This window comes from Semicossyphus pulcher, unplaced genomic scaffold, assembly GCF_022749685.1.
Source record: "Semicossyphus pulcher isolate SPU_LCO1_2020_fin unplaced genomic scaffold, fSemPul1.0.p SCAF_14, whole genome shotgun sequence".
Classification (NCBI taxonomy): Eukaryota; Metazoa; Chordata; class Actinopteri; order Labriformes; family Labridae; genus Semicossyphus; species Semicossyphus pulcher.
Window position 1 is genome coordinate 27,761,938 of NW_027211648.1, and position 16,893 is coordinate 27,778,830.

Sequence of the window (16,893 nt, forward strand, 5' to 3'; positions counted from 1 at the left end):
TGCAGTCAGACTTTATAACATCAGCATCACCGTCTGATCGCACTCTGTAACTCATCCACCAGCCACTACATGCAGCGACTTTGCACTGTTTTTCTATGCATATCTACTGTAACATATTATTCTAGTGTAATATCAGACTTTGGTACATATACTTCTACATTTTTATAACCTCATCCATACCGTGCAATTATGTCTGTGCATTTACTTCTCATGTGCAATTGTTATTTATTCTGCAATACTGTCACTTTACTTTTCATCAACCATCTCACCATGATACACACCGCGTGTGTTTTTAACCATCCACAATAAGTGAAAGGTGCACATAGTGTATATATTTATTATTAATGTCATCATTGCGTTTTATTGTCTTTTGTCTTGCCTTTGTTATCCATCACTTGCTTTACCCTGTCCTTTACCTTGAGCTGTTGTAATAAAGTAAGTCTATCTTATCTTATGTTGCTCACCATATCAAATCTTTTGGCCAACTCAGAGTCATCCTCATTCCGCACCATCTCAAAGAAGTCCAAATGCCTGCGCAGAGAGAAATAACAGTCTGACATTAAGTATGTGCTGCACCTTCAGTTAGCTGTATTGTTGTGATTTGTTCAACAGGGAGTCGGACCCAAAAGTGGAGGAAAACACAGTGTTCATTTGTACATCTGTGAATGACATTTTGATACATGAGTGGACTGAATATTTTCTAGTGCAGTGGTTCCCAACCTGTTTTCTCTGGAGCCCCCCGCCTGTATCTACGAAAGGCTGAGCCCCCCCAGCCTGCGCACACGTGCACCAAAACAATAACGTGATTCATTCCAAATCTTTATTTGCAAACATTAACACCAACCAGCCTGTCGTTCTTTATTGTTTTAGTTTATCAAAGTAGGCATTTCTGCATGCATGCATGAGTGTATTTCAAAAATATCTGTGCATACATGTGTGTATGTATGGATGAACATACTTTTTTAATAGTTGAACAGACTTGCAAATCTAATATTGACAATCTCAGTGCAGACAACGCCTCGCGCACCCCCAGCGATCTTTGGCGTCCCCCTAAGGGGGGCCCAGACCCCAGGTTGGGAACCACTATTCAAGTGCAGAGCACATCTTAAATATAAAAACATAACAAAAAAACGTAGTAACAGTAAAAACATCTCAGTAGTGTGCCACCCTCAACGTATGTATAAGCCTGTTTTGTCAGAGGGAATCGTTACCATAGTGATATGTTTCTACATATGAATTAAGCGAGAGCTAAAAAAGGAATACAAACGTTTAAAGGTTGCTTATACTTATGTATATATAAATATGTATATATACATATATACACAAATATTAAAATTCTGTAAACATAAAGCAGCAGATAAAGTCAATCACAATAAAGCTGCAGTGAGAAGTAGTTTGTGGTTTCAGGACTGCAGCATTATTACTCAGGAGGATGATCATCGAGGTCTCACTCTCACCTATCCAGAGTGGCGTTCTCGTGCTCTCGGAGCTTATCGATGACCGGCTGGATGCCCAACATCAGGAACTCGTACCTGAGGTGGAGCCGGAACTCAAGGTTGTCCTTGGAATAAAAAAAGAACAAACACATGACATTTCCACCTCAGCAATATAAACAGGAATATTTCCATGATTTCTTTCCTGCCTAAATCCTATAGAGTGTAACGTAAAAGACATATGTGTGTTCATGCTGACCTCCCCAGCTCCCGCGTTGAGCACAGCGTTGATGAAGGACATGATGGCAGTCTTTAAGTTGACCTCGTCTCTGTAGCGCCCTGTGCTCTTGTCCAGCTCATTCAGCAGCGTCTACACAGTCAGGACGGATTAAAGAGTTAGTCAGCAAGACACAACAATAAAGAGAAGCAGGTAACACGGGTCACGGTGTTCTCACTCCCCGACATACTTTGGAGCCTGATCATAACTCAAACCAACACTAAAAAGGCCAAAGACTCACTCAGCTCTTGTGCTGTTAGTGAAGCCTGAGGTGGCATGATTTACCACAAACCCTGGGGGACATGCGAGACATGGCTTGTTGACACAGTCCTGCTACTCACTAAAGCACAAGAGACACCCTGACCTCCATAACTCTGGATGTCCTCACGTGCCTTTAATAAGGCCACAGTGTTGACTTAACCAGCGGCACACAGTCTGAGGTGCTGCTGCATGAGTCTCCAACTTCATCTTAATGACCACAGCTTGATTTATTTAAGCATTAGGCCTTGTTTCCACACAGAGCTGTAAGTCCCAGGAGCTTCTCTTTAAGGTACTAAAAGGTTCCTCAAGCCTATTGTTGTCTGCATTTTCCCTTAGGTTTAAAGACCCTTCAAGATTAGCCAAATTAGTCTGCAGATGTGCCAAAGAGCAACAATCAGGAATGTTGCTGACGTGGAAATGCAGCTCTACTCTGAACTATTTTGTCAGCCTTTTTTGCATTATCTCTGTCTGCTGCATGTCTCCAAAGTGTGTCTGTACCATGAGACAAGACCCTCAATTCAAGTAATGTAACAGCTGCATGCACCTCAGACTCTTCAGACCCCTTCAGTTTCCCTCACCTGAAAGCGAGTCCTCTCTGCAGCGTATTTCTGGTAGTGCGCCATGGCCTGCAGCACCTTCTTGTGTCCGTCAGGCACCAGGCACACGGCCCCAAGGATCTCCAGCACGGCCACCTTGGTCTTGATGTTCTCCGTCCGCAGGCTCTGTGAGATGGTGTTGATGCTCTGCGGGTGGGCGAGGACGTGCGCACGGCCCTGGGAGTTGTTCATCAGGGCCTTGATGCAGCCGATGACGGAGGTGTGGACGCGGCTCTCTGACGTCTCGTAGTCCATGCTGCGCAGGAAGTTGAGGAGGCAGGTGAGGCCGTCGAGCTCGATGAAGCGAGTGACGAACCTGGAAGACAAAGACAGGAAATGAGATTTAAGAGTTAGGTCACACTACAGAGAGGTGCTGTGACATTATGTACTTCAAAGGTTAAAAGGTAGAAACGGTAAAAGCATCTTTACATTCAGGGAACATTCAGCGTCTCTTTTCTGTCATCTCTCCATTTTTGCACAAAACTTATAAATTTGTTGCAACACAAGATTCAAATCAAACATTCAGTTATTTAATCAAACTCAAGTATTATTTAGTGTAAGGCTGCAATACATTTTTATCTTGATTGTGAGATAATCAGACTGTTATTGTTCATCTTCTTCCACAGCTTTCCAAAAGAAAGACACTTGTTGCACTGAGAGGCAGCGGAAGTTCAGATTCAATGATGAGTCAAAAAGTGTGTGGGATTAAATTACTCAGACGCTGAAGAGGGACGTCAGTGTTGAACTTCCACAAAGTTGGGGACCAACAAGACGGATTAGGAAACAGAATCTTTACTGAGACCCTTAATCTAAAGACCCTGTACGGGTCAAGCTAAAAAAAAACCGACATGCTTCCTGTAATGCAGCAAATAGCATCTGCTCCACATATTTCACACACTATGTTCACCTGCTCCTCGGGCGGCTCCTTTGCTGAGTTGGGAAAGTCTTCACGAGCTTTAAGTTGCAATATGAAAACATTATGGAAGCTATGAGGAAGATGCATTTTGCTGCTCAGTACTTATCAGGGTCACTCTAGGTTGGAAATTGTCGATACGACAATATGTCGTCATCCAGACTCGTGCAGTACAATTATCGATAGGCTGCTGCCAAATACCAATATTTTAATTCACAAATATTTGGCGCTCTAAACAGATTCGACATGAAGGAGGGTAAAGTGACTCGAATTGATTGGCAGAAGAAGAAGTTAATCAGATATCATGATTGTCTCGCAAAATATATCAACTATCGCAGAATCGCTGTATCCTGATATCATCGTTATCGTTAGCCACGTATCGCTTACCGTATCGTAAGTTACCCTGAGATTCCTACTCCTAATGTGGACAGCAAATAACAGCTTCAACTTAATTGTATTTTACAAGTATTTCAGTTGAAAAATCTACATGCAATACTTATATTAATAAAATACGTCTTACAATCAATGCAATATTTACTTTATTCTGCAACGTCCCTGAGTGTTCAGCAAGTCTTTCAACTCGGAAGGTCGTCTACCAAGATATAAACAACTTCATGAGGCATTAATATCAAAGACATCACAGAGCTCGGCCACAGTTTCCACATGCTGAGCAGACTTCATATGTGTATTTATTTACAATGATGTATTTCGAAGCGACTACAAAAATAATCTCATCTCCATATCTACAGAGGAACCAGTAAACTGCAACCAAACATGACAAACTTCTTTATATGTGAAACTTCACGCTGTCACAACCAGAGCTCTACCAGTCTCCTACTGACAGCCCTCATTAGCTGAACTAATTAGAAAAGCAGAGAGTAATAAGAAAGAGTAATTAAGCTCTCGGGGAGAGACGCACACCTTCTGAATGACAGGCAGGACATGCAAACATTGAGCGATGTCACATCTGGTGAGCACACTGTGGGCTGTGTTGTAAATGACCTTCCCACTCGCTCAGATTCCTGATAGGCCTCGTAAATTATTTCTAACAAATGAGGGCTTGTAGAAGGAACGAAAGAGACAGAGAGGGAGAGAGGAGACGGGGACAAATGCAGGAAGAGAAAAGAAGGACAGGGTGGTAATGAGAGCCAAGATTCATGGCTCCTCATTGTAACAGATACGTTGTGTTGATGCTCCCTCCCCTACCACTGCCGTCTTGGCTCGGGTAGGCGTGGAAGAAACACAACGCAAAAATATGTAAATCATCCAATTATTATCATTTACATCAAGGCCATGGCTCTTCCTCTGCTCACACACAATCAGTCCCAGATTTCCAGCACACGCAGACATCACCTGACATGACCAGTAAATCTCTCAGAGATTGTAATCCTCTGATGTCTGCACGAAACCAAGAAGGTCATACTACATGCACGCATACAACCGACGAAGGTTCCCATGAAGCCAGAACTTTTATACGATAAAATATAAAAACCTATACATGATACCTTACTCCATATCATGGCAAAAAAAAAATATATCTGTTCAGTTACTTTTTGTAAAATCAATGTGCTGGTTGGTAACATAAAAATCTATTTGTAATACTGTCAGCAGCATTTAAGAGAATCAACTCTGTCGTCACTGATGACTCACGAGGAGTGTTGTTGGTGTTCATATCCGTCAGTCAGTATTTTCTTATGATATTGCTGTGTATGTTACATTTCTGGGCATCAATCACCAAGCAGCTGTGAGGATCCTCCAGCCACCAGTCTGCAGGTCAGGACCAGGGTTTACAATAGGCCTCCGTTTTTCTGATAACCCGTGTGGTTGTCCGGCAGATAAAGATATCAACGGCCAAAATGTCCGGTGGGAAAACATGCAAAATAAATACATATTTTAGGGCGCTGGTTTAGCTCAGTTGGTAGAGCAGGCGCCCCACAAACAGAGGCTACAGTCCTCATTGCACTGAATGCAGGTTCGACTCCCGGTCTGCCGATTATTTGGTGCATGTCGTCCCCCACTCTCTCCTCCCAACATTTCCTGTCCATCTTCAGCTGTCCTGTCGATTAAAGGCAAAAAGCCCCCAAAAATAATCTTTAAATTAATATTTAAAAAAATGAATATAGGCTCAGGAAATAGGCTATTGTGTTAATTAAAATATGCGTTGCCAAGAGAACTTAGCCTTTGCCTCCACTGTTAAAACATCGAGAGACGGACAAAGGCACAGTACGACCCATCATTTGCACTCCGCGAGATGTGGTGCCGATTTTGGGGAAATCTACCCCGACTGAGCAATGCTGGGAAAGATTGCCAGCACACTTCCTGAGTCAAACCGGATAAAAACAGGCCTGGAACGCCGCCTCACTGAGGAAAACGGTTAATAACTTTGTTGTTGTCCTTACGAGTTGTCCTAATTGGTTGGAGGGCGTCAACTTTTGACAAACGTGACAAACGCTTATTTTAAATTTGATTCAATGTAAATGAAATGCATTACGAAGACACATTAGGAGGATGTCTATTGAATTCATTGATGTCAAATTAATTCATTAATTACGCATATACTGATATTCAAAGCATATGTCTGATTGTTTTTCTATATGGCCGGAATTCTGGCATATTAACGGCCAAATTGGCTGTCAGAAAAACATGTGACCAGGTGACATCGCTGCCTCTCTCCTCTGCTCTGTGTCTGTCTGCAGCAGATGCTAAAGGGTAACTTGTGCATCTGAATAAACCAAATGGTTGTGACAAGAAGTCTTGTATTGTATCTGCAGACCTGTGAACGAGAAAGGTCTGCTGTGTCGGGGCTGTGTGAGAGCTGCAGGTGTGCAGGAGGGCGGAGCAGAGAGGACACACAGCAGGCAGGATGAGGCGTCTCTGTGGCTGCATATTCCTGCAGGGCTGTACAAGGATGTGTGCAAAATAATGTGTTGTTTGGGACTTAGTTTGTTCTATCTATTATTCTATTCTCAGCTAAACCTTGCTCTCTCTCTCCTATATCCCTCTCTATGTCGCTCCACCACCACTGCTCCGTGTCTTTCCCTTGCAGCTGTTTGGAACTGAGATTGCAGATCTGTGTATCATTAAGACACGTGGTACCGTGCATCAACACTTTTGACAATAAAAAAAACATTCCTTGACAATGCAGTGCAATCATAGAGAAACAACCTCTCAGCACACGATACGCTTCTCGTCTCTGCACAGACGCTGCGGTCTTGGCCTCCGCTCAACACCAAGGTGGCGAAAAATATAAATCCAAAAGATTAAATATGACTTGATTCAGATGTTACGCAGACACTGGAAGCAGAGCGAGGCAGAGATGATCCAAGTGTTAGAAGTTACGCATCTTATATCAGTGACACGTCTTTGGCCGGCAGTAGCTGTACGGCTGTGTGTGAATTGCAGGGCCACCTCAGAGAGAGAGAGAGAGAGAGAGAGAGAGAGAGACAGACAGAGAGGAAGAGAGAGGGAGAGAGGGGTTTCATACTGGAAGAGAAATTAAGCTGAACATCCCTGTGATGAATGTATGGAAGGCAGAGGGTGAGAGATGTTGCTCTTGGAGTCTGGGATCAAAAGGGTGGACGGGATTCAAGGCTTTGCTTCGCTCTACTGGTTTGCCGACAGTTTGCCAGGAACACGTGCAGACACTGAGGAAGCCATGCACGCATGCTTTGCAGCATTATTCTATGCAAGTGTTTGTGCTTAGGAGCAAAGGACGTTCAACAGCGACTTTACAAAAAAACAGAGCTGACATCTAACTATTCTCCCTCCTCCCCCAGCTTTCATGTTCTCTCCAGTGAGCTCTCGAATCAATGAATCCCATCTCCTCTGACTTTGGAGTCTCCTCTCGTCTTCCCAAATCCACTGACATTCACGCTCAGCCGAGTGGCGTGCAGGCCCTTTTTCTCTTTCCCCCTTTTTTTTTTATTTTGGAACAACCACTGCATACCTAAAAAGCCGCTGTGGCTGCGTTAAAGACAGCCAGAGCTCAACAACTGCTGCATACAATATGAGCTCAGACAGAGCCGAACAATACAGCGCCTGAGCCAACCACACGCACGCACGCACACACACACACACACACACAGTTCTTCAGACAGACAAAGAAAGAAGCGAGGAATGTAACTTGGAATTGAAGGAGACTAAAACTAAAGTGACAGTGGAGCAAAAAATGACTGCAGTGTGTGTTGAGTCATGTCCAAGGATGGTCAAAGGTATCTTAAAAAGGTAACGTTAGCTTTGCTGCAGATCCAAACAAAAGCCTGCAACACCTTCCACAGGAATGCTCTGCCAGCGTCTTTATCTGTGATGTTGTTTGTCGGAGTATTTTGAAATGCTCCATGTTATTAGAATCTGTACAACCTAAACTAAAATGTTATTTAAAAGGCCAGTTTGAAGATTTTCAGTCCTATCATGCTATTATGGGGAGCTATCTGCTTCTCCAATGGGCCCTGGAAAACCTCCACCAGACTATGAGGCCAGCGAGCTCGCTAAACTACACTTCCTCAATCTAGGACGCCCGCCTCCGATGTCATGTCTCGTTCAAGATCGTCAGGTTTGAAATGTAGACTGCAGACTATGGCGCCAATCTCAAATACTGTTACTTCTATCGATTACAGAGAACACCAGCTTAGACTGACAGTAGCTTTTTCCAGGTTGCTCCTTTAAGTCAATAAGCCATAATTATTAGCCCCCTTTTCACTGCCTATAGGAGCCCTAATGTGTGTTTTACCTGTGTTGATTATTTGTTACCTTTCACTTACAGGTGAATTATTATTTCCAGTAGTTGGCACTTGAGCGTGGTTTCACATTATCTGTAGCTGTACAGCTGTGTGGCGGGAGGCGGACGTGCTGTTTCTTTACACCTCGTGCACCTTTTGCTTCTGCAACGCGGGACCGCAGGGTCAAAACACACACTGGGGCGGTTTTGGCATGCATGGTTTAGTGTAACTAAATGTTTCGTAACACTCCTGAAATTGTTCGAATCCGATACATTTTTTTTAACATTTGATGTTTGCGCTTCCTTTTAACAGAGTGTAAAGACATTTTAATAGTTTAATCTGCAATAAAAATTCAATTAAAAACCTTTTTTACCTTTAACAGAAATGCACATCCACATCGGTGTATTTGCTTAGCATTTCTTGGAGTACTTTTGAATCCCTAAAACCTGCACAACTTAAGTTTTGTATGTTATGATCTAGCTATAATGGTTTCTATTTTACATCAAATTAAACAAGATCAAGTAAAAACAATCTTACATGTTGGCCTGCTTTCATTGGGTTAAAAACTATTCAAAGTGATAATCTTGAAGATTTTCATGTAAATAAATGTCTGCTAAGTCTCTATCTATCGCCGAATGATGTAACACAATGGTGATTGAGCCTATGGCCCACTGATGAAAGCCTTTGCATTTGCAGAATTACAGACTGGGTGTCTGTTGCGACTGTCATGGAAAAAATCTCAAGCTGCACCCAGTTAGTGACGCGTTTTCCATCAGCCAGCAGTGGTTGGTCTGCCAGAGAGGGTAGGCGGAGCTAAGCGGCTGCTTTTCTGCTCTCTGCAAGTGTTGCGAGTAAACAGTAATCTACTATGGCTGAACAAACAAAGAAAAGATGGATGACTACAGATACAACTTCAACAAGAAGTGAAAATCCAAAGAAACAGAAACAAACTTGACGCTCAGATGAAGCAAACAGTCTGAAAAGGAAAGCGACCGTCAGCCAGGAAAATCAAGAGTTACAACCGGAGCCAACCGTGGACGTCACACATGCAGCACTGTCTGGATATCTGGGAGGTGTGCTCCCGCAATTACCGTATATCGCCAAAGAGAACGAAACTGAGATCTTGGAGATTAGCACTTTAAGGTAATGTGATTTCTATTGATCTAACAAGCGTAAAACTCCTCAATAAGAGGCAGACATGACACTGCAGGAGAAGCACAGAGCAGAAAACTGATCCAGATGCTCAAATTTAAATTAAGAATTTCCCTCCAGCCAACTGGACTTCTTGAGGTTTCAGCGGCGCAGACAAAACACTTCAACTGTGGATGACCCATGTGAGACAGTCAGTCAGTTTTTACCTCAAAGTCCAGCCATACGAACGTCCACACGTACATGATATAAATACATACAATACATAAAGTAGACATCACATCCACACAGAAACATAAGCCATCACGTGCCCCCTGACTCACATCTGCCCTTCATTTAATCACCACATTCACACATTCTTAAATATCCCTTTCAAACACCCACTCACCCACCCTGAGGCAGGACACACACACTCTGACATGCGCGCACACACACACACGTTTTGTTCTTCAGTAAAAAGGGCCAGAGCGTGGACAGGAGCCCAGAGGTTCTTCAGAGCTGCTGCTTTAAACTCTCACCGAGGTGTCTGCAGCTCTTAGATGAGGAGTCATACGATATCACCACCGCTCTCACTCAAATAAATCCAACTTGATGTGAGGCCCAGCGTATAACTCTGTCTCACACACACACACACACACACACACACACACACACACACACACACACACACACACACACACACACACACACACACACACACACACACACACACACACACACACACACACACACACACACACACACAGGACAATAAAAGCCCCTGGCCAAGGTGCACATCTGTGATGTGTACAGTATATACTGACACGGAGGGAATCGCTCTTATGGACTGGGTTTATCCTTACGTCTACAGTCTGTGTGTGTGTGTGTGTGTGTGTGTGTGTGTGTGTGTGTGTGCGTGCGACTCACTGGAGTGGGCCATGTTTCCACTATTGCTCATGTGACTTGTTTATTAAGCCACAAACACATACACACAGACACACGCACGCACAAAGACACACACAAAGACAGACCTTAATCAGACACTGAGTCACTCCACTGGCTGAGTGTCTGTGGCCGCAGTCACACATAATCTCACACTGAACAGTTTGTGAAGGGAAAAAATGCACAACAATGCCATTACATTAAGGATGACATCATTTCTCCGCTGCATGGATAAAGACGGGGTTGCATTTACATTAATAAATCACTGTTTTAATGCAACATGGTCATGATGGATCCCTCGGCAGTGACTTCTTAGTTCAATTCTAGTGATCTTGTGATCTTCCTGCTGTGAGGTGTTCTCATTCAAGCAGTGGGACAAGTGAGGCCTAGACTTATCTCTTTTTACAGATTCTACATTTCTAGGGACGGGAAGTGTTCTGGTTTCTGTTAGTAGTACGCTTGTAGTCCGAGTAATATTGACCAATCACATATCAGCAGGCTGCGGCGTATGCAGGAAAAACACAAAGCAGGCGGGACATAATGCGGCGTAATGCCACCCCGGCTCCCATCAGGGCCATCTGATGATGATTTATCTTCTTATGAATCTCTATAAACAGACTTCTGCATGCTAACAGCTAACAATCTGCTCTAGATCTAAAATTCAACTTGAGATAAATTCCCTGACGCTGTCGCGAAAGCTGTTGAGCGTTCAGATTTCCTGACTTCCTCAAATGCATCAGAAATGATCGACCCGACCTCCGTTCAACAAACGAGCATTCCAAAGTAGTTTTCTCCTCCTCTTGAGGACAGACCTGCCAAAGCTTCATTTTTACAAATCTGCATCATGATGCTGAAATGTCGAAATGTCAATCACAAGAAAATCTGGTTCTTTTTCTGTCGTTTGCGCTCTCCGCTGGCTACACGCCCGGCATGTTCACCGCTGTCCCCTGAGGATATATCGTCGTCACACAATAGCTGATTGGATCCCAGAATGAGCCGAGGCTACTTTCACACCGCATCAGGTCAGTGTGTTACAAGGTCTGTCCTCATGAGGTCGATGACAACGTGTTTGAAAGCAGGTGCGTGCTGCGAATGTAGGTGAGGACAGCAGACGAGCAGCGGAGGAGCAGCCCCGCATACTCCCGGATCAAAGTGTCCAGAGCCGTATAGACAGAGAGTCGCGTCAGTGGAGGTCCAATATGCTCCATGATCCATCATTGTGATGTCGCAACTCTCTCTCTACGGCTGTGAAAGTGCCGTCACTCACACTCAGTCAGTCAGTCACATACAGACCCTTGTGTAGGGCTGACCCCGGTGGTCAGCCTAAAAGCATAATGTTTCCGCCTAGAGTCCACACTACTCCCACGTTGTGTTTTCAGTCTGAAAAGTCCTCCTAACCCTAACTCTGCTGATCAGTATGAGTCAGGAGACCTTCTCTTCTCTATCATGTGCCCCTTTCTGGAAGAACAAACAGGACAGTAGCCATCAGCTATACATTAAGAAATTCAGAAATTGTCCATCTGAAAGTCAGGACCTGTTTTGTGTGTTTTCAGGCATGTAAGGATGGAGATTAGTCCTAAAACACTTGCAGGACTGAGATTGTTTAGTTTAAAAATAGCTTTTTTAAGTTTAAAAAATGGAAGTGGATACGTATCCTGAGACGACTGGTTATAATGTTCTTTGAGAATGAATAAGCAGAAATGTTTAACCTAGAGTGAATCAAGGAGGACTTCACATAAGTGAGACTAAAAACAAACTGTTGACTGTTGTAGGTTGTAACACACTCTGGACGTGTATAATTACACAAAAACGCCAAACGCACAGGAGATCCAAGTAAGGGCAGAATACAACCGTGTTTCCCTACAGCACCTCTCCCCCTCCTTCTATCAGTTTAATGCCAAAACACACAGAAACCCAAACACTCACTCATCGACAGGCTCGGTCTCTCACCTGCCCTCTTTTTCCCCTTTAAATGCTCGGCACTAAGGGGTGAGAAATCTGCGAGAAGCAAAAACATCACTCCATTGAAGACTCTGTAAAAGTGTGATATTTCACTCCCCCACTTTGATATTTGGGAAAATGTTAAAACAGATATTAAGTTCACTCTCTGTTAAGCAGAACCTTTGAGGATTTGGCTGTAAAATGTTTTGAAGGATAATATTTGCATGTGTTAGTAGCGAATCGTCCAAAGGGTTGTTGACACAGGAGCAGGGGGAACGGCTTCACTCGACTCAAGTCAATATTCCTGCTGGAAGAGATTCGCAGGAACGATGTCCAGAGAACGTGTCTTGGGAAGCATTGCAGTGCTCTACTGATGTGTGCCTGACGCTGCAGTGCATTCTGGGCCAGCATGGCCTCAGTGACCTGCAGGAAAGCTTCATTTCCTGTCCTCCTGCAGTCATCTCAGCGCGGAAATGACAGTGATTGTTGAGCGTCACATCATAGAAACAGGAACGCACGTACAGTCTGCTCATCAGCACGGACATAAAGATCAGAGCAGGTCAACAGCTCTTATGTAAGCACACTTAACAAGCAGTTAAAACACCACAAGAGAGGATAAATATTTGACTATTTGAAATGTACACCAAAGACTTGGTTTGACTACATGTCTGGATGTAGATGTTTGTGTTTACATCTTGGCCCCCGCGTGCACACTTCAGGTGGAATTCAGCTCTATGTGAGTATACACACACAACTGCAGTGATGGTTCAAGCTCCATTTGGCAGCTGGTAAACAAAGCAATTACTGCTGGCAGAGAAAAAGAGATACGATGTGAAATTACATGAGAGAGATTCTGAGAAACTTTTCTAAATGTCTCAGTTTTATGGCTGTTTTTTAATATATCAAATGTATGTGTGGAATACAATAACTGAGCCAATAAATTTGCATTAATAACTATTTAAACAATTACTCGTACGTGGCAAATAGAGTTCAAAAGCCCTCACAACAAGAGTCTGCTCTCCCCTCTCACTGTCATTGATTCACAGTGTGGTGACCAAGTGATCTTTGCTCAAGTCTCAAGCAAGTCTCGAGTCATTTTTTCTTGGGCAAGTCGAGTCAAGTCAAGTCACAGGTTATGTTAAGTCAAGTCGAGTCCTTAGTTAAGTCACTTTTTTTCCACCCAGGATCCAGCACTCTCACCTGTAGTATCCTGTCTTTATAAAGAGAAAAGACAAGGTGTTAGTAGCCTGTCTTATAATGATATTATTGGCAAATTTATATAACCTGTTCAAAAAGTATGACAGTGAATTGTATCTGTGTTATCTTGTAGTAACGAGTACGACTGATGAGGCTTCTCTTTGGGGGCTTTAATGTTGCGTGTTGCCATAGCGAGGAGTTTGACTGACAGCCAGTCATCCAATCATGACAATCACATACAGGGAGCTTTTTGTGTCGTCCAATCGTGACAGTTTGTGCTGCGTATGTACTTGATAGTTAAACAGAAACACGACGACATTGAATTTTATCATTTTATATTTAACAGCTAACATTCAAACTTATGAACACACACAAGTCATCCGAGTCATCATGCCTCAAGTCAAGTCGAGTCTCAAGTCATTAACTTTTTGTCAAGTCAAGTCCCAAGTCACCAAGTCTCAAGTCCACATCTGTGTTGATTCAGTCTAGTTTTGTTAACCTTATTGTCATTCTGCCTACTTTGGGTTACAAACAATTTGAAAAGATGCTGAATTAACAAAATTACGACGCAGATCTGTAAAGACTTTGTCGGGTCTGTCCGATGCAAGAAAAGCAAACAACTTTTAAAACTGTCGTTAGGAGTTTCGATCAAAGATTCCTCGCGCAACCTCAGGACGTCATGAGAATCTTAATGCGATACGCTTTCATCTACTCTTCTTTTAGCCTTTTTTGGTCTTGTCCAACTTCATCACTACCAGAGACGCTTCCTACACTGCTTCATTGTTGTGCTGAGAATACGTTTGGCTGCTTCAATCTTCTTAAAACTCACGTCCACACCCCAACCCTACAACATGTGATGTACAGCTCCAGAAATAAGTACGAGACCACTCCAAATGTTCCCTAAATCAGCGACTCTCTCTAAATCAAGAGAAAGATGGACGGTCACAAGCCTTCGACCAAAGCCGAGCTGCTCCAAGAGCGGCCTAACGTCACCCAGCAGCACTGTGACAGACTGGAGGAGAGCATGCAGAGATGCATGAGCGCTGTGATTAAAAACCAGGTTATTCCACCAAATATTGATCTGTGAACTCTTCCTGAGTTAAAACATTAGTATTCCGTTGTTTAAACATGAACATGAACTTGTTTTCTTTGCATTATTCCAGGTCTTAACCAGTCGTCATGTTCTGCAAATGAAAGACCTCAATGAGAATATTTGATTTGGACGTAGGAGAAATGTTGTTTAAAGTAAAACTAAACTATAAATAGTAGTTTTTTTGTGTTTAGTTCAACTAAAGAATCATCAAACATTAGCATGATAAGGACAATATATACTGTTTTAACATCCCATTCCATATACAGTAACACACAGCAGAGCATTCGACCCTGACATGTCACCTTGCCATTTCAATGCTACAATCAGCCTGTGAGTGAAAGTGACAACAGTGGGTGGCTTGCTGACAATGTGCTGCTTTTGTGCGCTCTGCCTGGCACCCTGCATGCCCTCCATGTGTTTGGGTCCTGAGGCCCTGCGGAGCGGGCTGAAGGCACAAGGGCACCTCTTCACAACCCGGCCCAGCTGCCTCGCTAAAATGCCAGGAAGAGGGAGGGAGGGGAGGGCCGTTACAGGCAGCCGTCCAAAGGCAGGAATGAATCAAAGCTGAATACGGACACACACCATCATGTCTTACAAACTGCTGCCACAAAGACGTTGGCACACACAGGGACACAGAGGCGGCTCACAAAGGGGATGTTTAGGTTATAGCCACATTAAACCACACAGATCTCGCAGACATATGAGCTGTCAAGTCCTTTTTTATTTTTTGGTGTATTGAGAGAGAGGACAGTGGATGGTGTCAGAAACAGAGGAAGAGGAAATGGGGATGTCACGCTGCAAAGGGCCGAGGGGGCGGGAGTCGAACCTGGAGCCGCTGCAGCGCGGGCTGTAGCCTCTGTATATGGGAAGCACGATTTAACCACTGAGCTAAACCGATGCCCATCAAGTCTTTTTTTTGTTTAGCCACCCATTTGTCACAAAGGCGAGACTTGCTGGGACATAAACTAACTGCTCAGGCTGTCCCTGAACACCCATATTCTGTGCACCTGCTACAGTACTGCAAAACATGTGTGCTAATGAGCAGTAACTCACTGTGTGCAGCATGGGAGCAGGTGCATTACTGAACAGTGTTGAGTTTCAGCACTCGGTGCTACACCAGGGTTACCAATGAGGGAACATCATGACCATACATTGTGATAGGTGTCACCGTCATTATTCCACCAATCTCATAAGCCATCAGCTTTAGTCTGAGGACAATGGTGAACATGTCGGGCGTGTCCGGTTTAGCCAGCGGTTAGGTATAAACAACTTCAAGCCAAGACTTTTCTCCGTGCGCTGCTTTGTTTACAGTCCAGTTAGCAGCTTGAGAAGCGACCGTGTGTTCAGATCAAAGTGAAGTGAAATCCTCCCTCCAGATACATCTGCTAAATAAACGCTGTCATCTCTCGGTTCGTCCCATCCCCCGGAGGAGCGCCCGTTCATCTGTTTGTGCTGAGTCTCAGTTTCACTGTAAACAGGAAGTTACACAGAGGCTGCACTCTAGCTTACTTCAGCGGGATGAAGCCGAAAAACAAACAGATTTTCTTGTGATTGACTTTAATTAACGGCTCTTCAGTTTGCTGAAATAACATCATGATGCAGATTAGGAACAAGTCAACATGAAGCTTTGTCAGGTCTGTCCTCAAGAGGAGAAGAAAACTACTTTAAAATGACAAGCTTGTTGAACGGAGGTCGGACCCATCATTTATGATGCATTCGAGGAAGTCGGGAAATCTAAACGCTGAATGGCTTTCCTGACACAGCATAAAGGGAATTTGTCTCAAGTTGAATATTTGATCTAGAACAGATTGTTAGCTGTTGGCATGCAGACGTCTGTTTATAGAGATTAAAAAGATTATTACGTTCCGCCTGCTTTTGCTCTCCACACGGACTGTTTGGCCTGCATACACTGCAACCTGCTGATACGTGATTGGTCAATATTACTCGGACTACAAGTGGAAACCAGAAGACTTGCCATGCCTAAAATCCACGTCCCTGCCTACAGATTATTATTCCACTAACAGGAATTTTCTTTCCCGACTATGAATGCCTGAGAGAGTCATTTTTCATAGTGCAGGTACACTGGTTGCAGAGGTGATATCAGAGTAAAGGTATGTATCCCCGATTCTTCCTCTCATGGAATAATTTCATAATTCTAAAAATCAAGTTCACTTAAATGCAATATATAAAAAAAAAAACACACAACAACATAAACATTTCGCGCTATCTTGGGGCCTTAGTTGCACGTGATCCCCCTCACTGTCTTTAATCATCCACATATTTAAGACACTGAAACGCTACGAGGCCAATCTTGGATGTTAGGACTCAACATCACATGAAATGTTTTATTATGACATTTGATTGCATATTTGGAATATTAAAGGGCCAGATAAA

General features: G+C 43.6%; 1 protein-coding gene across 4 annotated transcripts in view; it reads right to left on the reverse strand.

The window, feature by feature from the left end:
• Window positions 1–16,893, reverse strand: part of daam2 (dishevelled associated activator of morphogenesis 2) — a 129,873-nt gene that overhangs the window by 37,365 nt on the left and 75,615 nt on the right. For all 4 annotated transcript variants that reach the window (XM_069661321.1, XM_069661319.1, XM_069661320.1 and 1 more), the window contains exons 6-9: window positions 2,550–2,883; window positions 1,693–1,803; window positions 1,458–1,561; window positions 465–531 (exon numbers count right to left, since the gene is read on the reverse strand). In XM_069661321.1, coding sequence (XP_069517422.1) covers window positions 465–531; window positions 1,458–1,561; window positions 1,693–1,803; window positions 2,550–2,883 — 616 coding nt within the window. The remainder of the gene's footprint in view (window positions 1–464; window positions 532–1,457; window positions 1,562–1,692; window positions 1,804–2,549; window positions 2,884–16,893) is intronic.